The sequence below is a fragment of the Hylaeus anthracinus genome, unplaced genomic scaffold (genome assembly GCF_026225885.1).
Source record: "Hylaeus anthracinus isolate JK02 unplaced genomic scaffold, UHH_iyHylAnth1.0_haploid 11997, whole genome shotgun sequence".
Classification (NCBI taxonomy): Eukaryota; Metazoa; Arthropoda; class Insecta; order Hymenoptera; family Colletidae; genus Hylaeus; species Hylaeus anthracinus.
Window position 1 is genome coordinate 13,352,822 of NW_026534344.1, and position 22,859 is coordinate 13,375,680.

At 35.4% G+C, this 22,859-nt stretch overlaps 4 protein-coding genes across 13 annotated transcripts; 1 reads left to right on the forward strand and 3 right to left on the reverse strand.

Moving 5' to 3' along the window:
* Positions 1–514: 514 nt before the first annotated feature.
* LOC128889208 (transmembrane and coiled-coil domains protein 1) lies at positions 515–9,556 on the reverse strand. 9 transcript variants are annotated; one of them, XM_054146646.1, is made up of 11 exons: positions 9,419–9,556; positions 7,490–7,635; positions 7,026–7,224; positions 6,120–6,285; positions 5,811–6,039; positions 5,461–5,505; positions 5,057–5,139; positions 3,753–4,039; positions 3,261–3,661; positions 2,542–2,696; positions 515–2,367 (listed from the first exon to the last, which is right to left on the reverse strand). In XM_054146646.1, the coding sequence occupies exons 1-10, from the start codon at positions 9,431–9,433 to the stop codon at positions 2,546–2,548; spliced, it is 1,722 nt and encodes a 573-aa protein (XP_054002621.1). In that variant the 5' UTR covers positions 9,434–9,556; the 3' UTR covers positions 515–2,367; positions 2,542–2,545. The 9 variants fall into 9 exon arrangements, with proteins under 9 accessions (XP_054002621.1, XP_054002625.1, XP_054002617.1 ...); XM_054146650.1 differs by having other exon boundaries at positions 2,542–2,666; positions 3,753–4,078; XM_054146642.1 differs by having other exon boundaries at positions 3,753–4,078.
* Positions 9,419–11,633, reverse strand: LOC128889242 (GSK3-beta interaction protein). The gene is made up of 2 exons (XM_054146698.1): positions 10,573–11,633; positions 9,419–9,608 (listed from the first exon to the last, which is right to left on the reverse strand). The coding sequence occupies exon 1, from the start codon at positions 11,029–11,031 to the stop codon at positions 10,678–10,680; it is 354 nt and encodes a 117-aa protein (XP_054002673.1). The 5' UTR covers positions 11,032–11,633; the 3' UTR covers positions 9,419–9,608; positions 10,573–10,677.
* Positions 11,634–12,083: 450 nt separating this feature from the next.
* LOC128889216 (F-box only protein 39-like) lies at positions 12,084–17,912 on the forward strand. Of its 2 annotated transcripts, XM_054146663.1 has the most exons (7): positions 12,084–12,346; positions 12,721–12,953; positions 13,994–14,158; positions 15,104–15,330; positions 15,677–15,835; positions 16,887–17,051; positions 17,557–17,912. In XM_054146663.1, the coding sequence occupies exons 1-7, from the start codon at positions 12,155–12,157 to the stop codon at positions 17,706–17,708; spliced, it is 1,293 nt and encodes a 430-aa protein (XP_054002638.1). In that variant the 5' UTR covers positions 12,084–12,154; the 3' UTR covers positions 17,709–17,912. The 2 variants fall into 2 exon arrangements, with proteins under 2 accessions (XP_054002638.1, XP_054002639.1); XM_054146664.1 differs by lacking the exon at positions 13,994–14,158 and having other exon boundaries at positions 12,089–12,346.
* Positions 17,913–19,780: 1,868 nt separating this feature from the next.
* LOC128889233 (gastrula zinc finger protein XlCGF67.1-like) lies at positions 19,781–22,626 on the reverse strand. Its single transcript, XM_054146686.1, has 2 exons — positions 21,881–22,626; positions 19,781–20,332 (listed from the first exon to the last, which is right to left on the reverse strand). The coding sequence occupies exons 1-2, from the start codon at positions 22,132–22,134 to the stop codon at positions 19,816–19,818; spliced, it is 771 nt and encodes a 256-aa protein (XP_054002661.1). The 5' UTR covers positions 22,135–22,626; the 3' UTR covers positions 19,781–19,815.
* Positions 22,627–22,859: the final 233 nt, after the last annotated feature.

A 22,859-nucleotide genomic window follows, 5' to 3' on the forward strand; every position in this document is an offset into this window, starting at 1 on the left:
CGTGTTTAAATTCATAGACGTAAAATTCAACTACTTAGGAACGCAAAAGGATTGCTAGAAAGGAAGGATTCTCGTAATTGCTAATGTACGTAACTAAACAAATCTCCATAAAATAATAATAACGAAAGACGATTTGATCAAATAAAAAAATACACGCGGTCAGAGAAGATATGAATTCGCTTAGTAAAATTATAAATACACCATCAAATTTCCGTCTTCAATTCGGGATAAAATGAGATAAAGTAATAATCAATATACTCTCCGACATCAGTTCGTAAATATTTTTATGACAAGAGGTTTTGGCAGCACGTGCATTATACACAGACAAAGACAGACTAGCATAAAAGCCAGTGTTTTTAATAAATCTTAATAATAATAATAATAATAATAATAATAATAATAATAGATAATACGCGAGAATAAAAAAAATAGAGCACTGCTTTAAAATAACATTACAGTGTCAAATAAAAGAATTAGAAATCTGATAATGTATTTATGAACACAAGAAATGAAATATGCTACGTATACATTTTATTTTATTTACAGTGTTTGTTAATCAATTAAAAACGATTATTCGTTCTTTTCATGGATCCGTGAAGTGATAACATTCTATAGTCCAACATATACAAATAACAGAAAATCTAAATACACGAACTTAATATAAATTATAAATTATTTATTTGTAAAACAAAAAGAGGATTTCATATACTTAACGATAAAAAAGGAACCAATGGTTATCGGGAAAGTATTTTTTTCTTGTTTCGCTCGTCACATATCCGTGAAATAATATTCAATTGTGAAACATATTTACTGATACTGTATTTGCAATAAAGCTAATTCAAAAGCTAGGGAACTTATTCGATAAAATAAATCATATTTCGCTACTAAATAGCAACAATACAATACAAAAATTGCGTAGTGCAAAATATTTTAACACTCACATATTTGAGCACCTATATTAAATTAAGAATCATTATTTCTTCTATATAATTGTATAATTTTGCAACTGATGTTGTTTTACATTTTTTTTTTTTCATTGTTCTATCGTTTTAACATTTCTGAGTGATTAGCAACATAAAATTGCCACAAATATTAAATTATTCACAATTGTAACAGCGATGTAGTCCATCATCAGTCTTTCTCTCATTTCTATATCTGTCATGGTTCATTTCTTTGTAGTCATTATAATATGTATGCATACTTGTGTCTGTGGTGGCTTGAAGCACTCATGAGACTAAAAAGCATGTCTGAATATTATTTATTCCAAAACAAGAATTTTTTTTTATTGTGTTACAGGAGAGTTAGAGGAAGGGAGTGTCTTGGTCCTCTTTTGATATTAGATTTTGTATACACATTCGTTTATATTCAAACAGTACCACTTTTTAAGTCCTCATGGTGGAAAATTAATTTGTGAATTATACATAAAGATAATGAGAAGTTTGTAATTTCTACGATTTATGAAGTTACTCGGTCTTATTATCAATGCTAAAGAATAGGTTACGCTACTTCATACACTCGGAAAGGAGGAGTACCTACAGCGATATAAGTGCTCTTCTGGTTCCTTAATTTACATTACTGTTTAACAATTGGACGATTTTAATTATAAACACGTGATTTAGAATTGTATATTTTGTAAATTACACGATTTCACTGAAATATCAAACACGTTAACTTTAATTTTGAAAATGGTGGCTAGACCACCCACAGACACTGGTGATAGAACATTTTCTCTCCTACTTTTGAATCAGTATTTTCTTCTTTTCAATAATTTCTTCTAATTCCACGTTAATCAATGACTCATGTAAAAGTTAACGCAATCGCCACACGACATCATTTTATCAGAGTAAATTCTTCTAACAACGTGCCGTATGTAATCAAGCAATATCAGCGTACAGCGGTATAATTACTGCTCTGTTCACGTTTTATAGCAGCCATTTTATTTTTTTACAATTTATAATTACTTTTATATTACTCGCATCCAATTAATCATATCAAATGCGGATATTTTTGTTTGTAGACAAAAGGACTCAGATAATAATAAAAATATTGAAATAAAATTGACAACAATTGCATACAGGGTAAGAAATACTTTCAAATTTATCATCTCTAGAAAACCTGTTCTTATAAATGAAACATTTTTGCATGACAAAGTATGTTTCGAATATTGTTGTTCTGTTAACAGTATCAAATAGACCTGATTTTACTGAATAAATTGATGGTGAATGTAATCGAATTAAATAAAGTCATTTGCGCATATACCTACTATTATTGCTCTAAAACTACAGCACTGATAAACGGATCCAAAATGTTGATCATTGTGTACAACTTTTCTTCATCACAGGGTGTAGTAAATTTAAGTATACCACCCTAAAATATATCTAATTTATTTACAGTACTTCAAAATAAAATTGAAGGCTAATTAGAATTCAAATTCAAATCGGATCGTTAGCAGACATCAACGACATGACATAATATTATATACCTTAGAAATGATTTCACGTTTATATTTTATAAATTTAAGAACGATAGTAAGTTACTTACGATGCTACTTAAGCGTCTGTTTAAGATGGCGCATGAGGCGACTGCCAACGTCGTGTACCTCAGGCCATTGTTTGAGCACGAACACTATGCCCATTACAACAAACATAGTCGTTAGTATGCGCACCCTGCACATGAAACAATGAGGCTTAGTACAGCTGCAACAGATGCGAAAACAAAATGAAACAAATATTATAATAAATTAAATCCAAACAAGCAGAGTCTACTTGAAGTAAAAATTTCGATTGTTAGTTTGGACCCTCTTCGGTGTACAAAATACAGTTTGATTATTTGTACATTATTATGTATAAACAATCGTATCTTGTATAGTGAAGAGGGTCCAAACTAAGACTCGAAATGTTTATTTGAAATAAACTATGCTTATCCGGACTACATTCATTACAATATTTGTTTTGAATGTGAAAAACAATGTATACGCATACAGTCTTAACAAAATAAAACAATGACTGCTTAAAATAAAAATCTGATAACAATGTACACGATTATAAATGAGGATGTACATGAGAACAGAAAAATAAGTGGATATGATTTCATACAAATGTATAGAAAAGTTAATTTATTATTGTATAGTGATTGTCATTATAAGAAAGAAAATATAGTCGTTCTGTAAAATCGTTGTGGTTACGATAATATTACTCGCTTCAATGATATATCCTCTAATTTGACTGAAAAGGAAAAGGTAGTTAAAATAAGTACTATACCTGGTCCTAAGGAAAGGCATCATTATACCAGCACCCGTCGCAACAAGAAGTAGAATAACTTGCAACACTGTTAATAATACATTTATGAGTTTTACAACCAATGCTCTCGCATTGCTATTATCTAAACCTTCCAAAGTGACATATTGTTGGTGTTGTTGTTGCTGGTGTTCCATTGTAGAAATTTTCGTTTGGTAACTCTCCAACATTTCATGTATGTCTCTTAAGCGATCTTCGCTTTGGTATCGTACTTTTTCTTCCATATCCGTTATGGCTTGTTTCAAATTTTCTACTTCGTTTTGGTGCAGTTCGGTTAGATCGTTAATTTGTTCTTCCAAACGTTCGCTTCTAAAGCGTTCCTCTTGCAAAGCATGGGAAAGAAATGTCACCTCTTGTTGCAAAGTCTACAATCGTTCAATAACAGAGTATGTAAATCTATCAATACTGCAACAATTTAAGAACATCGACCAAAGGACTCTACAAAACAGAACGAACCTTTAAGCTTTCTAATTTTTCTCTCATCCGATCTTGATTTTCCCTGTGTTCTTTTAATTCCGAGTAAATAGATTTCAGGCTAAGCGCATTGTTACTGTGACACGTATGTCCTTGTCGTCTACTACCAGGTCCACTTTCACTTGTAACACTAGAACACTCCGAGCCTTCTTCAGACGGAAATTTCATTCCTGCTGCACTATGGGTAGACCCTAAACTACATCCACCGGGAAGTGTGGCTGATCCGTGATGTGTCTTTTCATCTTCAACACTAGCGTTATCTCCATTACCTGCACGCGGTGTATCGTTTACATAAAAAGTCGAGCCATCTGCAGAGACACAGACGCCGCAAATTAGAATGTTATCCAATACCAAATTATTCGCCTTTTTTAACAACTAATTTGTTTATTTAGGTCTTCATACTGAGATGTTTCTGTTGACTAATGTAGACATCGTATGCGACTAATGTGTTATGGTAAATTTTGTGATTAATTATAATTTAAAAAAAAAAAAAAAAAAAAAAAACAACGTTTTTTGTGTGTACAACTATCATTGAGTTTCTCTTAATTTACAGTCACTATTTTTTAAAGACATTATATTCTCGATCGAAAACTGCGTTTGGCAGATGTATTGGATAACTAATATAAAAGAAAGCAAGTGTTTGAATTATGAAAGCCGCTAAAGAGTACAAAGCAAAGTTAGTAAATAATACGGTCCGGTAACACAGATTCAAAGCTTATAATAAGTAAACATAACATTCTGATATGAACATTGTTTTATAAATTAAACGTGTATACGGACGAAATTATTTTGTTGTAACAAAAAAAAAAAAAAAAAAAAAACAATATAAGTAATTTAGACGCTTAATTTACGGAAAAGTAAAAACACGCATGGTGCATAAATTATAGAGTAGGGTGTGTACAAGGAATGTGAGGGAAGAAATATATTATAGAATATTGAAGAGTACAGTACAATGTAGCAAAAAGATTAAGACAAAATGTTACTTACTACTCTCAACTGCCATGGCAGCACAAAACATTAAATGATATTTATCCTTCAATTATAGACACAGTATAGATTAACATAAAATTAAAATATCTTTTAGTGTATTTACACACATATATATTTTGTAAATAAATAAATATGTGTACTATTGCTTGCCAGATTAAAGTTTATTAGCAGAAAGCAACATGTACTGGTGAGAGTGCTTTTTAAACACAACATTTTAATTGACATTTCATATATAAACTTGTTTCAAACAATACCATGTTAAATAAATAAAACAATTAATAATAAAAATTACTTACGTGATAAAGTATTTATATTATCAGCACTACCAAATTTGTTCTTTATTAAGTGTGCAAATTCCCTTGGTTTGGACATTACACTTCTGAAATATTTAAGAAATATAAAAGTGATTAAAAGGATCATTTTGATAAAAATTTATTTTTAAATCGGATCAATTTATATAATTTCTAAATTACTATTATAACACTTCAATACTAGTCTACTATTAGACTCAAATTTATAATGTCAATATAAGCGTCTACAAGATACACAAATATTTTTACATTGTTTACATCACTACTTCAATGGATACGTTTATTTTTGTGCAATAACATTTCTTTAAAATAGAACAACAAAGATGAATGTAACTCAAGGAAAGTGTTGAGTATATTATTTCGAAATCTATTTTTACGCGAACACTCACCCTGAAAAACCAGTGATTCCATCCCTTATATTGCCACCCACGTTTCTGGAAGTGAGTCTTAAATTAGATGAAAATATCATTCTCTACACTTAGAAGAATAAAAGATGAATTGAAGAAGGAATGAACAAAAAAACATACATTCGTACTGAATTAATCATTTACAAAATATGTAGTACTATTAATTAGCCTTAAACTATAATTACCTTAAACTACATATATACAACTTCTACTCTACTTATATTAGCGTATTACATACGTGTGGACTCGTAAGTATATTTTTTTTTCTTTACCACTATACTAATTCAATTAAGAAACTGTACATATTATCGAGAACAAAAAATTATACTTACTTAAGCCCTTGTCCCATATCACGAAGCACTTCTCGAGGTTGTCTGTGACTCGTAGGCGCACCATTTAATTCGTAATGTTTTAACTTTTTTGTATAACTTTCCAATTTTTTTTGGAGTTGAGAAATACTGTGCGCTGATTTTTGATTTTTCTTCTCAAATACTGCCTTGATTCTAGTAAGCTGCTGCTTATCTGCATTAGCAGCTAACTTTAAATATTCGTTAACGTTTTCTGAAATGAAATAGTTGTTTCTACATGTAATCATAACTCAAAAATGCTATGTTAATGAGTTATTAACTTCGGTGAATTACCATCTCGTGTTGTTTGTTCTATTTTTATAAGTTCTCGTGTTTTAGCAATTTTACTTTGAATGTGTTCAATAGCTTGACAAACACGAGCAGAACTTGTGTCGACATCGTCGGTTATTAATTCAGAGGAGCCATTTGATAGGAACGATTGTGTTGCATGATATTGTTCCTACAAATAAATTAAATATTATTGTAGGATATATGTATAACAACACACATTTTTTGTCCGTGTAATAATAAACAATACTTAGTTCATGATTGGGCTTTGAATACTTAAAGATTGAGATACTCATTTACAATGCCATTTAGAACATTATGCAAGTAACTACTACATTTATGAACTTTGATTATACAGTTATGGTTTATGACCTTGCGATACAGTGTGATTGTCACTGGATACACAATAACATCATATTACATAAGCAACTTTACATAAGGGAGCACAATTATATTTGCTATCGTGATAAATATATCAAAGAATAATGTTGAGTTAGCAAACAATTATTTCAATACCTTCCCATGTATAACAATTTTGTTGAAAGATAGCAAAAGTAAGTATCATTATTCTCAACAGGCCTTTGGTCAACGTATTCCTTCAATGGATGGATGAATGAATGAATGAATGAATATATAATGCATAATAATTTATTTATGAAAATGTATGTTCTTGACGTGTATATAGATAACTATGTAAATTTTGAAAAAAAACCATGATTAGTACTGAGTGAGTAAAAAGTTCAATAAGAAACAACTGCTTAGTGCTTTAGTTTAGAAGATTTATTAATAGGAATAAAATATTACAGGGAACAGATTTGATTACATGATGTGATATGCTTCTTTGTTATACTACATGAAATGACTTTGAAACATTCAAAACTAAAGATATTTTTACATAACTAAGTTACATACTCCTTCATCATCAGTTGGTGGGTGAATATTTGGCACAAACTCGTCTGGTTCGGCAGTGATTAAATTGGTATTTGGTTCATCCATGGCATCACCTACTCGAATCACAGTTCCTGGTGATTTTTGTCTACTACCTTTCATGCTGACAATGCCTCCACCACCACTACTTCCACTGCCTGTACTACCCTCCCCTGTTTGGGAACTGCGAAGTCAAATTTAATTTTGTACTCTTCTCCTTTTATTTACTTTATAGCTTTAGCTTAACTTTTTTTTGTTTAGCAACTTAATTTTCATATTTGTAAGACTGAAATGAGTGTATATTGTATCATTAGGTACATGGTACCAAAGCACAAGCTTCTGAACTTTTCAGTTTCATGTAAAATACTATAAAAAAATAAAGACTTTTAATCTTAATCTATGTAGACACGTATGTTAAAATGAGGTATCTAAAATAAACCAGGTCTTACAGTGAAGCATTACGTGTTTTTGGTGTACGTTCCAAACTAGCTGGTATTTGTTGAGTGGTAGTCAATGAATTTCCTCTATTGGGTGATGTACTGCGTGAATTATTCTTACTTGAAGCGGTTACCATCAAATTAGCCATTCCCTTTTTCTGCAAAATTTGTCATCTAACTACTTTGTTGTTACCATATTTCTGCTAAATCTATGAACTCGTTTATTTTAAAAATTGAGACAATAACAATCGAAAAACAGTTTCATATGAATCACTCAATTCATATTGCACACAAGTATTTCACTTTTAACTTCCTCCAGAGCATGTGTTATATTGTCAACTTACATGATATCGTTATCACGTACATGGTATGTCTATATTTTACAATGTGTTATCACACCCAAAAAGACATTCTTTATTCAATATTATTAAAATGAAACATACATGTTCTTTTATATCAAATTTAACTGCTTGAAATGAATACATAGTCTTTATCAATAAAACAATTTGTACATCAATGTAATGTAAAGCTATAATGAATTCATGTAGTAATTTTATCTGTTATCATTGTGAACCAATAAAAAGATAACAAGCCTATATTCAAGTAGCAAAAGTGATCAATTGTAATACAACTGTATATCATCTCTTTGTCTTCCATGTATCTACTTTAAGTTACAGTTTTCTGTGAGAGTGATATTATCTAATCTAAACTTTGTGTATGCATATATGGATTGTACTTGTCCAGAAATAGTATACATATAGGATATTTGGGTTAAACAGTACATTATCATTACATTTTGGAGTCAAAGTATATATTTACTTTAATGGTATAATTACAAAGTAATTAATAATTTTAATGAAAGTATTTATTGACTTATTAATATAATCGCAGAAGCAATAATATGCGACATTGTAAATGTAATTAACAGTCCAAATTATCAAAAATAATGTTAACAGTTCATTTTTTCGAGCGAAATTATAAATAAATAATTCACTTAAAAAACATGCTCTCCTAATCAAAGAACTTCTGAGAAAGATTGTGAGACAATTCTTTCACATTCTATCACCTTTAACCTAATCCTTTAACTGATGAATCACTCTTATCATCATAATTATACTATCGGCATTGCTTCTGGACTATGACCAATATATTACGCGGCAAAAAGTACAAGTAACGTAGAATAGTAAAAACTTCACCTATTTGTAATTAACGAAAGTTTCAAATAATAATTAAATGTAATACATGATACATCGAAATTTATAATAATCGAAAACACATTAAAAAAATACATAATATCAACAAACACATACAACTAAATTTAATACTAAATTTCTTATTTATTTTCTATAAATCAAATGCGATACAATACAGAATAAATAAACATTTGTAACTTGTTTTGTGCTCTTTCAAAATGCTACCCATTTTATTAGACAAAATTTCACTGGTAAATAAAAATACGAAACACACAACAAAATGTTGTCACGAATCTTTTAAAACGACTGACATATATATTCAACCATATTACGGTTGTCATGTAAACTAAGTAATTCTAACGTAAATAACAACATTATAGAATACGCGGAACGTAAAAATTTCTTGAAAATTCACTGTTTCGTATCCCGAAATTTCATCGAGAAATCACGTATCGCGGTAGAAAGATACCAGGAACGAGGAAATTTAAAATAACACATGTTTGTATATCTGGGCGAGGACTGACGATATTCAACAACCTGTGATATTACGTTACTATCGTGACTCGTTTATGCATGTACATCACTCGCGATTATGTGTAGGTTCAAAAGATATATAGCAGGCGATTGTCCCACCCCTTTCACACCGATATATTGTGAAATAGGGTACGGCCGTCGGATAAAAACAAACGATCTGTCAAAAATTAGGCGCCAGTTTGACGCCCGTTTTAGAGAAATATTTGTGACTTACCCTTTTTACCGCCATATACACGTAGCACGGGGTTGAAGCATGTTTCGTTCGGCGTAATGTCACACGAATACACAAAGAGTATCCTTTGCTTTAATACGTTCTCTCTGTCGTTTCTCGTCAAAGGATCGCCGTCGTTATCGTTTTTCACGGGCGTGTCATTGCTCACTGTTCCACATCGTCGCACTATCCACTGCAATGTTAATAAATAAAATCCACTGTGTCGTTCCCAAACACTTGATCGATGGTAAACTCATTCAGAAACACCACGAAATGCGCACACAATGCGACACATTCAGCCGATACCGCTTCGTTACTTCACAACTCGACAGTGGAATACGCCAAACGGGGCATAGAGCAACGAACGCAGAGGAGGGGGTTAACACAACCGATATAACAACACCACCGACTGATCTTCCGATTCCTAGGGATATTTACTAGGAGCGTATGATTTGTCGATAACGCACTACCGTATCTTACGGGTTCTTAATTGGTGATTTTTAATTGTAAACCATCATTGTATAAATTTTAACAACTGTACAGAATTCTTCAAACAAGCTCTCTCGCTCTTTCTCAATTGTCTTTTCCGAGATATCTTGGGTTTATTTAAACATGTCAAACCTAAATGTATATAACAGTATACAACTGTAAATAAAATAATTCCAATAGTAACGCGAAAAATTAAATTTTCTCTGTAGCTGTGACTTTGCCAAATGTGAATATTTAAAACATATGTATATTCTTCAAAGTTAAAAGGAAATATTGTCTAAACACCGCAATACAACTTCATATCAATACTTGAAAGTGGTATTACAGCTTATGCGGCTGTTACTTGCTTTATTTATTAACAATGTGGTACGTCATATTTAATACGAGATTGTGTGCCCTTAAAGTTCTGTCTGGTCAACTCTCTTGGCAACATTCATCGATTTACGTCAAAAACCATACGGGAACGTTAGAACACTTGTTACTAGGTATTAGATACGATCCTGGCCTTGCAAATTACTAGACATTCGGGCATCCTCGATTAAGTTCGGATTAGACGAACACTACGCAGAGAGTGAACGCATTTGACCACTATTCACGATTTATTTGCATTCCCAATGTTTAGTTTTGCAAGGCACGCATGCAAACGACCAAGTGCAAACCTTCTTTACCATTTACATATATTTGACGATGATCGTCTAAATAATATCGAGCCTCGCGATAACGAGGAATTGATAGTATCGTTGATAGGTAGCAAGAATCTCCATTAAATTTGCTCACTGTTCGTCACTCAATTTTTTAAGCTTATCGAGGAGCGAATTCCCAAAGGAATTTTTATATTCAGGACTGATGGAGTCCAATAAACAGTAGGGCGTCTCGAAATGTACGTTGCCCGTGTTGGATCTATCGTCGTGTTGATTACCAACGATAGAAAATCCGGCGGCCGACAATTCTATGCAAAACTTCAAGCCCTCCAACGTGATTAGATTCAAGTAGATGCGCTGATTGGTGCTTCGCAATTTCTCCGATACTTTTATGTCGATAACATGTTGCTTCACGTCATTGATGACAGCTTGGGCTTCGTGTTTCCACTGTTCTTCGTCCAGCACTTTGTCCGCCTCTTCCCTCATTCTTTCGTCTTGACAACGACGATGAGCAACTTCTCATCGATGTATGTAATATTCTACAGCGAATTGGCAACGATACAAATTATCTAGTTCCGTCAACGAAATGTTAGTCGCGATTACACCTCGCCCGTGTACGATCTACGTAGGGAACTAGCACGTGGACAGGTTAGATTCAGGGTCAAAGACCAAGATCGAACGATTATGTAATTTTGCTCGACCAAGTATTTGTTTTCAAGAGGTATAGAATATCGCTGTTTGGCGACGGCAGTGGCTAGAATCCGTGGTCAGCTTAGTCCTTGACATTGCGCCGTTACAAATTATACTGCACTCTCATTCCCACGTACCCACCAGTGCACGTGCACCGAATGCACTCCGTGTACTGACTGTAAATCGAGTCCGCGCAACTTCAAGACGCTGGCGGCGCCATCTACGAGAGACTCGCGCGACTAACTTTGCCGCAACCGTCGAACCAATTAAACGAGAAAACTTATTTATGCCGCCAAAATCGTAAACTATTTATTCAATAATGATTACGATTATACTACAATTTACTTTTGAAATCGCGTTGCGTAAACTTGGCGTTTTTCCGTTTACGCCTTCGTCGAACGTGATAACAATAGCTCGTTATTCATTACGTAAATTTCCCGTTGAAAATTGTGAATTTTGATCTATTCCTGGCAACGCAAGGTAGATGCACGCGTTGCTACATTATGCAATTCTGTTTGAGAGAATAGTGTCTCGATAGAATGGCTGCGTATTTTAATTTGGAGCGAGTGGATTGGTAGTGAAAATAAATAAACTCTGATACAATTGATTCATGTATTATTCAACTTAGCAATGAATGAAATATTTTTGCACTCTGTTGGAAAATGTGTCTTTAATACCAGTCCCTCAACTAATCGAAGTAGAAACGGGCGTCTATCGATAGTATTCGAATTGAAGATTCAATCAAATGCAAATTCATGGCATCGATTGTCCCTGAATTCGAACAACTGCGTATCTTCTTTCGATGACGATCGACTCGATATCGAGGCGACTGACAAGAGAACTGAAGAGAACCTGACCGAGGTTGTGACAGCTGTCTCAGCCAGGTAGAGATGAAGACGGGCCAAGCTGAAACTGGGAGATGTGGGATCAGCTACCGGAGCTGATATTGACGCAGATATTCGGTCATCTTGGTCGTGAGGATCGTGCCAACGTTGCACAAGTTTGTCAGCCATGGAACCGTGCACTCTCGTCGCCGGTTCTTTGGCGTTCCGTAACAGTCCTCATCGATCGTGATCTGCGGGGTGACTTCCCATTGGCGGGAGAACTAGCAGTACGCAATCATTCGCAAAATACGAAACGTTCAACGTTTTAAAATCAGAAAATTCATCACCCAGTATTTAATTTAAACGCGATAGAAATACTTCCAGCAAAGTTTGCTGTGTCAATTTTACAGATGTTTCCTTATGGGGATATCTAGTATCTTTAGATATTCAGCCAAAGCGTTAATTCGTGGATATGTAAATACCCAAGAACTATTTTCTTTTTTGCAAGACAAAACATGATTCAATGATGACTCAAGATAAATCTGTCACACACTTCGAATTTCCTTAATTTTAAGTAGAACTCCTTATCAATCCTTATCATACCTTTTCGTATTCGTTAATTTTCAATCGTGTTTAAGCAGACCCCGATCGATTTGTCTAGGCAAAGTATGGCCAGCATATGCGCAGCCTGGAACTCGCCTGGTCGCGGCCGTATATTTTGCCAAGGGAAGCGAGAATTACTCGTAACATTCAAGCTGAAGCTGGTGCCGATTTTCTTATGGTCGTGCGAGCCATGAATGTTCAATTAAGGAAGCTGATACTCACCGACTGGATCTTCAGCTGCAAATGGGGGAACAGAGGCAAGCTGTTGTATGCTCTTGCAAACTTCTTAGGGTAATTAACTGCATACATTTATGAAAGAGTTGAGGTACAACGCAAATGCGAATTAATCAGTTCAAGATATCGTTTCGTCAATGTAATAATATCTTCTGTAATCGATACGCGAAGCCAAGTCGAGTCGATAAGATAAGTCTGATACCTAGCAACCTGTAGGTATCTTCCGAAATGGAGTTAAGGCAGGGGTCGGCAAATTGTAGCTCGTGGTCTATTATTGTATAGCTCGCGAGGAAGGATGATTATTTAATGAATTTCACGCCAGGATCGCGAAATACCCGTTGAGAATATCAATAGTATAGTTCTCGAGTGTTTGATATTATGTATCTGTATGAGAATATATTTTTTAGTAATTTTGATATTAAAGTAATTTGATACGCGAGTAGAGATATTTTTATTGTTGGTCTTTTCACAGAAAAAGTTTGTCGACCTCTGGTTTAAAACCTAATACACATGCTAATAAAGCAATAGTCATCATACAGATCGTCTGATTGATTCCATTTTGTGGAGAGAGGAAGAAATGTCGTAAACAAAAATTGAAATAAATTCCCTAAATTCCCGGTTTTGCTTAATAACGCGATATCATACTTTCTCCACTCTCAAGACAGATTCCGCGACGCACGAGTCAAGATGTTTTAAGGTCACTGACTGTCGCAATTGTCCGCCTAATTTCCTGAGTTAATGGAACGTAACTCTTCAGTTAGTCTGATTGCTTTTCATATTCTCTTCTTTTATATTCTCATACCTACTTGCATTTAAGTCACCCTCGAACGAGAAATCTGCAGACTACTGATATAATTTAAAGAATCAGGTCTAATACGATATTTTAACGAAGTAAACAGTTCTCAGATATTTCCAAAGCAACCAATTTTCGTTCAAAGCATTTCTTCTTGGCGCATGCTGTCGTCAAGTATAATTTTCCTAAAAGGCATCGTGCAGAGGAATCCATAAGAATCCCTTATGCGACCCTTCTACGATGTTATTTAAATGCCTCGACTTCTTACTTAATTATCGTCCGCATAATCGATACGTTTGCGCAGCTGTCAGCACAACTTAGAAACGTTGAGTTTGCTGAACGCGAATCTCGGCGTGAGCGACGTGTTGCGGCTTCTTGCAAGCGCTTCTAGAGGTTGTAGCGAACATTTGGCATACTTGGATCTCCGCGGTGCGTTCCGAGAATGGCAAGCTCCTCATAGTAATTCGAGGTACCACAAGTAATTTACATTTACCTGTTGCCTTGCGACTGGTTTTTAATGATTGCGCGCGTCATAGATAACTATTCAAATGCTCGTGTGACACACATCGTATTCGTGAGGATTACAGTCACTGGTCGTTCAATTATCGATTCATACCGTAGGTATGTGTTTAGCCTTGTGTTGATATGCCATATTTCATTACAAAGGTATGCAAAGAATAGCGGTATCACAGTTCTAAATGTACATTTATAGTATAAACGTGTTTAGTGGCGTTCATGAATAATTAAAACATGCATTTTTCTTTGATAAAATAACGTACACTGTATGTAGTACACAGTATATAGACATTTGATACAACAGGAATTAAGTCAACATTTTTATTTTTGCTTTGTATTGTACTGATTTGATCTCTTTCTGCTTTTATTATATTTGAAGACTCAGACTGAATTAAATACGTACTCAATTTGCCACGGTGCTTTTATTAGTCAATAATAAAGTCCATTGACAATTTTTATTACTCGAATACACTGTAATATGTCCTGTCGTACATGCCTTTCCTGGGACATTTACGTAACCTTCATTTAATTTCCGAGGAACTCGAAAGAAGTTAATTGTTCGTAAGATGAGAATTCGCTAAATTATATCCACGTACCGTGGACGTAATTATATGCAGAGGCTGACATTGACAAGAAAACAGGATGCTGTTGTACGTCATTAATGCGAGTCGTGTTCGTATCATTTGGACCGTGATCCACGCCATAAGTCTGATTCACCATTACAAGGCAACGGGTTCATTTCACAGCTTCCACCGAAGGTTTTCCTGGCGTGAAACGAATCTTTATTCTTTCCTCGACTTTTTAAATAAATACTCTCTGTTTTTCTCGAAACGATCACTATTTTACTATGTGTATGTATTAACTGGATGAAGCGTTGACAAATTTAATCTATTTACAGATATCTGCGTTTACTCTGTCGGTTTCGCGCGTTGACCGTGCTCAGACTCGATTATCCGGCCCTGTCGGATCAGACCCTCAACGCTTTAGCGAACGCGGCCCCGAAGATGTTGAAAACGTTGCACATATCCGTTCGAGACTCTGATTCTAGGCAGCATACCATCGCGGACACTGCTTGGCACAATTTAGCCATCGTTTGCCCTGAGCTCACGGTCTCGTACACGATAGGTAAAATATAATACACAGTAAAAATGATCGATATATTTTTATTATAGGACCATTTATGATTCACTTATCACGTTTATTCGAACAGATATCCTTCATTCATTTAATGTTGAAATTTCCTTTCATTTGATAATTTAGATTGCAATTTTTATCGAACAGATAACAGATCACACACTGTTTATTTTTTACTCGTTAGTCAAAATTAGTGGCTAAATAAAAATCTTGCTCATTTATACTTCCAAAGACCTGTAATTAAGTATTCTATTTGAATATCTCCTACAGTAAAGTTACTAAAGTCTATCGAATTCATTCTTATACTGCATTAGCTGTTCAAGAGTTTAATTTCCAGTTAACATCTCCCATTACGAAGATATGTGCTACTTGCTGTTGCCCAGCGTGCCACTGGCAAGATTTCAAATGTTCAGCGGACACGTGTGGGACCAAAGCAGATCTCGTAATTTCAGAAGCACCGTCGGACTTCTTATCGCCCATTACACCGATACGCTAGGTATAAATGAATTCCTGCTAATGTTGCTCATCCTGTTTGCCATCTCGAATCGTTCGACGCAATCTGCGTGCTGCGCTTTACAGCGTGTTTACCGCTGCACCATGGCAGAATTCCACGCTATCCGATAATATCGGAGTAATTATGAAAATATCAGCTAATTAAATACCAGTCTTAGGCAAAGCATTTTTATTATTGACGTCTGCACTTGTACGGCTCGAGTCAACTTTGGAGTAAACAGAATTATATAAGCTGTGAATGTAGAATAAAATCCTAAACATATTTAAAGGTTGTAAAATAACGACTCTAGATGATACCATTTTTCTGTTGAATTTTTGTTTGTAGTTACTCGACATTATATTCTCTCGTTTCTTTTTACTTTTTATTATTTAAATCGCTAACGATAAGCACAGTTTTACTCGCTCACCTGGCAACTATGTCCCCTCGATTTAAATCGGGGCGACAGTTAACCGGTTAGTAACTGTCTGTCAAATGATAAATGAGAAAGATTGGGAAATGAGAACGTGGAATAGTGGAAATTGCCAAAGTTCCGTCTAAAATTGTTCGTTTTGCTTCCGCGGTAATGCATTCTCTAATAAATAATTCTTCTCTCTGTGACAACGCAATTGTTCGACTATTGGAAGATAATTCATTCCGATCGCCAATTATTGAAATGTCCTAGAAAATATTAAGCATTTCAAAACCTTACTATATCAAGTGATAGCTCATGTTAAATGCAATTGTTAATATTCAAGCAATATTCTAATATTCAAATGTTTGAATCACTTTGAATATTCGAATACAGAAATATTTCTCAAGTAGTTGCAATCATATAGTTCTGTGAACGTGTTAAAGATAAGAAGTAAAGCTGGCTGTGTAGCATTGCAATATGACTTATCATCTGACCGTGCAAAACCTGCACTACTGTCTAGGACACCCTAGTAGTTCGGATAATCGGGGTTCTATTTTTGATACCTAATTTGCTTGGAACAAACGTTTCCTGAACACTTAACACGACTACGAATTACTAACGTATGCGTATTCGTCACCGTAGCGGAAGTGATGCTTCAACTGAGAAACAATCGTGAACTGCTCGACGATTTACTCATCGCCATGCTCGTGCGTTGCAAACACTTAACAAGATTACAGTACGATGGCATAATAAGGAGTCTCGACACATTGCGAGACATCTGTCAGCTCCAAGCCGAGAGCAAAACTCGTAAGTAGAATAACACTTGCCCTCGCGACAACGTAAATCGACTCGTAAATACTTGTGAAAAATAATAATCACAATTTCACTGCGATATGCAGTGAAACATATTACCCCATAGATAAAAATAGACATCTAAAGTCACGATTAAATGTGTAAATGGGCTACTGTTGATATGTGTCATAAATAACTTTCCTCGAAAAAAACTTATCATTGTACTTTCTTGGATTTAGTGGAGATTAGAGAAATACTCTGAAGCATGCAATTCTAGATACGATGATTATAAATAAAAGAACAGTATGACTAATATTTCAAACATTACAGAAACAGCAATATGATTTATACTTAAAATTGCCAGAATTTTTATGTTAAAAACAAAAGTGTAAAAGTAAAATTTGTTTATCAACGCGCTATTTAAAGGTTCAATTTGAAAGCACAGGTGGAAGTCCAATAATGAATCTAATAGGATGTCCAATAATAAGTATATTGCTGAATTCTAAAATATTCATAACAGGTTTTCGAACGATCCACGTGAATCCACGGAACGTTAACGCTCGCAACCGTGCCGTATTGAACGACATTAATTACCATTACGACCACAAGATGATGGAACAAGGCGTGGACTTTCGCATCGAGGACTCCGCCTCGGTTCTACTGTTCTACTGAAGCCTTCCATTTTCTTGGCTGTGCACCCGGTATCTGTCCCACTCGCGTCTCATGATACCACGACCAAAAAATAAACCGAAACCTGCCCTTTATCTTTGGTACGATTGACTTTTCTGTTTTTTCTATTTTAATTGTACACATTTACTTTTATGGACCGTTTATCGTTTGTTAAATATTTTATACGACATAAAGGATTTTTCACGAGCGAAGAAATTGGTTCATTCTTTTCACGAACGAAGAAATTTGTGTAGTATCCTCGAGGCTTGAAATAGAAATCATGTCACGAGGTACGAATGAAACAATTGTAGAACTATTTTCTTTTTTTATTCGATAGAAAACTCGTTGTTAGGGTCTTCGGCGTTATAATAATAAATACGGCGTTGCGAAACAGCCTCGCAGCGTCAGTTTATAAAAATACGTGAAAGCCTTAAACGATAATATGAAAGCTGTGTCGATTAACATCTGCGTTTCGTGGAACGAGTTACATAAAAATTGACTGGCATTCAGTCACTTCGACGAGTATTTAGGTTGCAGAACGATCATCGCAGTAAACGTTACTTGTATAGAAAAAGTATAAAAAATTGTGTATAAAAAAATATAAATCTAAAGCGGCGTTGAATTTTATCACATCGCGCTACAAGTATAGTGTATGAAACATTCATCCAGTTTTAATTGTTAACGAACCTCCAACTTTGTTTCAATTAAATTTTTTATTTTATAATATCTAATCAGGATGTTTGTACTCATTTCCTGGAAATGACTGTGGCATTGTTCGTTGATTTACGATACATTAGATCTTTCGTTCGACGAATGACTTTGCACGTTGGACAATTCATTCGGATATCACTATAAAATTGCATCATATAGAAGATCGAAAATTACTTTCTACGTTTATAGAAATAATTCACGTGAAAAATAAAAAATATTGATTTGTTCGTTCATCGACGAAGGAGAAATAGTCCTTCGATAATATTACGTTTTGTGAAACTCTAAAAATTATTTTCTATGTTCACGAAGTAGTAGAAAAGTATCTTTTCGCGTGTAACTAAATTTACAATGGTCTGTCATACGCAAATACTAGTATCGAGGACGGTTTTGTAATCGCAGCACATCGCGAGAGTAAAATTCTGTCAGCTCGAAACCTTATTGATCCCATAGCGAGGAAGAATTGGTAAAAAAAACAGTACGAAAAACATTGTTTACAAACATCAGAGATGGACAAAATTTTTATCCAAACAGAAGCTTCGAATAACCAATAAAAAGTAGACAACAGTTTGTTCGATAGCCGTGAAATAAAAATAAGAATTTCCAGGGTGAAATAAGTCAGAATGGACAGATGGAAATTTAATCTCAGTTATTTATTGTTTGGTTATTTTGCTTATAAATTTTGTCCACCTTGAGATACAATAAAAATAACGATACGTTGGCTATTAAGAAATGATTCTTATATGTATAGAGTAATAGCACAGTTTCGATGTTTATGGCTCGATCCAGTGCAAAGGAGTTTCGAAAATGATTTTCTTAGCACTGGTATGATTTTTAGTCTCGCTGATCCTACTTTACACGAAAGAAATATTCGTACACTACGTTGAAAGAAATAAACCCCTGAATAGAACTCAACGAAAGCTGTCGTCTTTAAAGCGATCGATTCCGACGCTTCAACGGGTAATTCACCTCGGGTTTATAACTTTATCTCCAAGGGTTGTCCTGATTTCGCATGTGCAAGGATCATCACTTATATCGCTATTAACCACGAAGTATGACTTTATTTATGTGTTCTAAATGCTTTCGTGCCCTAGTTCATCTGTTCTCGCAAAAAGTAGGATACTAAGTGTCCAATATATCAATGGAACTATTTGCATGCAGTCAGCAAGATCGTACGATGGATGATAAGATAAACCAGCGCCTGAAGAGTATCAGTTACCTGTCTTGCAAGGTGTTACTGCTTCTGCGTGATGAATTGCACCTGTAGAAGTCTTACATTCATTTACACGTTCTTACCTTGACAACCTTGGGATAATACTCAATAAATTAAAAAAAGAAATTGCAATAAAATGTAACCAGAAGAAGTTTGCTCATCAGTTCTTTCCACTTCCAGACTCGCTCCTCAGCGACAGGATTTCATGTGAGTGTTCAAAACAGTCCTGGTCACAAAGCCTTTCCCGCAACGCTGGCAAACGTACGGTCGTTCGCCCGAGTGGTAGCGTTTGTGAACCACCAGGGTCGATCTCTGGGTGAACGCCTTGCCGCACTGATCGCACGAGTACTTCCGTTCTCCGGTGTGGGTGACGTTGTGGGTCCTTAGCAAGGTCTCGCAGGCGAAACACTTGCCGCATACCTCGCACGTGTACGGTTTTTCGCCCGTGTGCGAACGATTATGGATCTCCAGGCCCTTCGCGGTCTTCAGTTCCTTGCCGCAAAGGGCGCACAAGTACCTGCGTCTCTCGTAGCTCGGTGTGTCCCCGTGAGCCTTCACTTTGTGCTGCTTCAGCACGGACTTGTACTTGTACACTTTACCGCAGACGTCGCATTTATGCGCCAAAGCCTGCTGGTCCCCCTCCTCGAGCTTCTCTTGCACCAACAACGACGGGTCGTAGTGGTACAGTTGATTGTGCTCCTTTAAACTGTATCAACATCATGGTAAAGGACATTGCCGAGTTTCTACACGCTTTCGACGAATTCTAGGGGAGAAGTGGAAGGATGTTGCTTGTATTGCACGGGGGAACGAAAGACCTCGAGTGAAGTTAGATTCGTTAGTGTCTCGACGTTAGGGATTTCGATGATATTGAATTACATGTGCTAGAATCCATGCCAAATCAGGGGGAGTTTAGTTAGTTAAGTCATCACTTCACGTGCTTTGTAATTGTTTGAAAAATACAAGCCCTTGAAGTTTGCAACATTTAGGTTTTAGCAAGATTTACATTTGCTTTCACAAATTTATTTTTGATTTTGTTAATAGTTTACGCTGGAAAAAAATCTGGAATACCACTTAAAGCGGACTTCCAAGCGCTTGATACTTTCATTGTTCTTACGAGTTAAGAATGCCATTCACATATTCTAGCAAGCCAAAAGGTCTCGTGTCACTGTTCACCTGACCTATATACGTCTTTCGAACTTCTGAGAGAGAATTGTTCCGACTGAGATGTGGGTTGGAAGAGACAGTGAACGTGTTAAAAATGGATCTGAAGTTCGCAATCTAGATATCTGCAAATGCAGGCCACTCTGCATAACTCGCACCCTGGGGATCTATATAGAGAGGTACTCGAGGTTATTCGAGTAGTCAGGGGACAATCTCGACTATACGAGCCGGCAAGTGTATTTCGTCCCACTCATTGCAGGGCCGTAGAAATATGCAAGCCACCCTTACGTGGGTGCGTTCAGGTTCTTAATGTATTCCATTTGGCAACAGAATGATCGGCATTGTTGACACTTAAATAAACTATCAAAGATTCAGAATTGAACTGATGACGATCCGAGGATTGAATATCCCTTGCGTGTTGAATTTGTAAGTGAAGAGAGGTAATGTTCATACAGAAAGAAATTGTTGAATATATAATGGTTCTAATGCTCTTTCAGTAGAAGGTCAAAGAATTTTTGTGGTGGAACCATATTAGTGCAAACCGATAAAAAATTGTACTGGAAAGAAAAAGGGTAATTAGAAGGGTTGGCACATGACAGCACTGGAATCTAAGAAGAGTATCGTCCCTGGCCTCTTGATTCCAGGCACTCAAGCTACCATCTTCACCCTCTAGTACCTTAACGACCTCGTCATATTTCCACCACCCAGAACATGAGTTGGTCACAGTCGCCTTTGTCTGCAGTTAACGACATTATGAACCTTGGGGTCCATTTTGAGAGGCTCTGTTTTCGATCCATTATTCCCGCGTCCACGTCTCTTGTCATAATTTGGTTGTACGATTTAATATACAAATTATAAATAACTTTGAATGTAGACAAAAAGGAAAGGAATAATATTGTAATTTAAAACATATAAAATATTTTACACCACCCTCGTTACAAGTAAAATAAAAATCAAGTCCAATAAAAAATGTATACACACTTGCCAAGAGACTAATGTCGAATGTATGTTACCCCAAAGATATCCAATGAGAGAATGTTTGTGGAAGAATTAAGAGAACAATGAAACTGTTGATAAAACACTAATACCGTACCTATAAACATCGTTGAATATGCTGCCACACGCGTTGCACTGTTGATACTGCATAAAGTTGTGCATAGTCGTGTGCGTCATTAGGGAGTCCTTGTCCACGAAGCTCTCGCTGCAAATTTCGCAGGTGAACTTCACTTCACGATGGTGTCTCTTCACGTGTCTCTCTACGTCGATGGCGTTCACCCCCATGAAGCTGCACTGGACGCAGGGTATCGTCTTCGGCGTGTGGGACTTTTTCACGTGAGCGTTCAGCATAAATTGCTGCGGATACGATTTCCCACAGGTGACGCATTTGAATGGCCTGTGAATACCGTGAACGATCCTCAAATGCGCCACCAATCTGGTCACGAAGTGAAACTTTTCTTGGCAGAGATCGCAGGCTTTCTCGTTGCTCTCGAATCTGGAAAGTTTTAAACAATCGACACGGACTTCGAACGACCGATGTTCTTCGATGGATTATTAAAATGATAGACGTTTATATATTTATCGAGGACTCGGGGAAATGTAATGTTCCCATTTATCGCAATGATTTATGACTGAACTTGATTTATGTAACTATTAGGCATTCACACATGGAAAATGTATGCTAAAGACAAACAGAATGTATCTACTTATGAGTTATAATTTATGACACAGTGAAACGTCGATACTATTATTTATTGAAGCAATTCGTGTTCTTCATATTTGTACGTGCAATAAACCGATTTACAATGAAGTAAAAGTTTTTATCGAAACTTTTTTTATTGGTAAAACGTGTTGTTAAACTCACTTCTGTGCTGGATCGAGAAGAACGTCCTCGCTTTTGATTCTGAAATCTTCGCAGCTGGTAAGCTCGTCATGATCATCGATCCAGTGGCTAGAATTAGGGATCCTTCATTGACAACAATACACATTTACATAAAGCATCATGTATGCTTTGAAAAATCATAAAATCGTATTAATATTCAGAATTTCCTGTTAAAAGAAAAAGAGAGAAGATG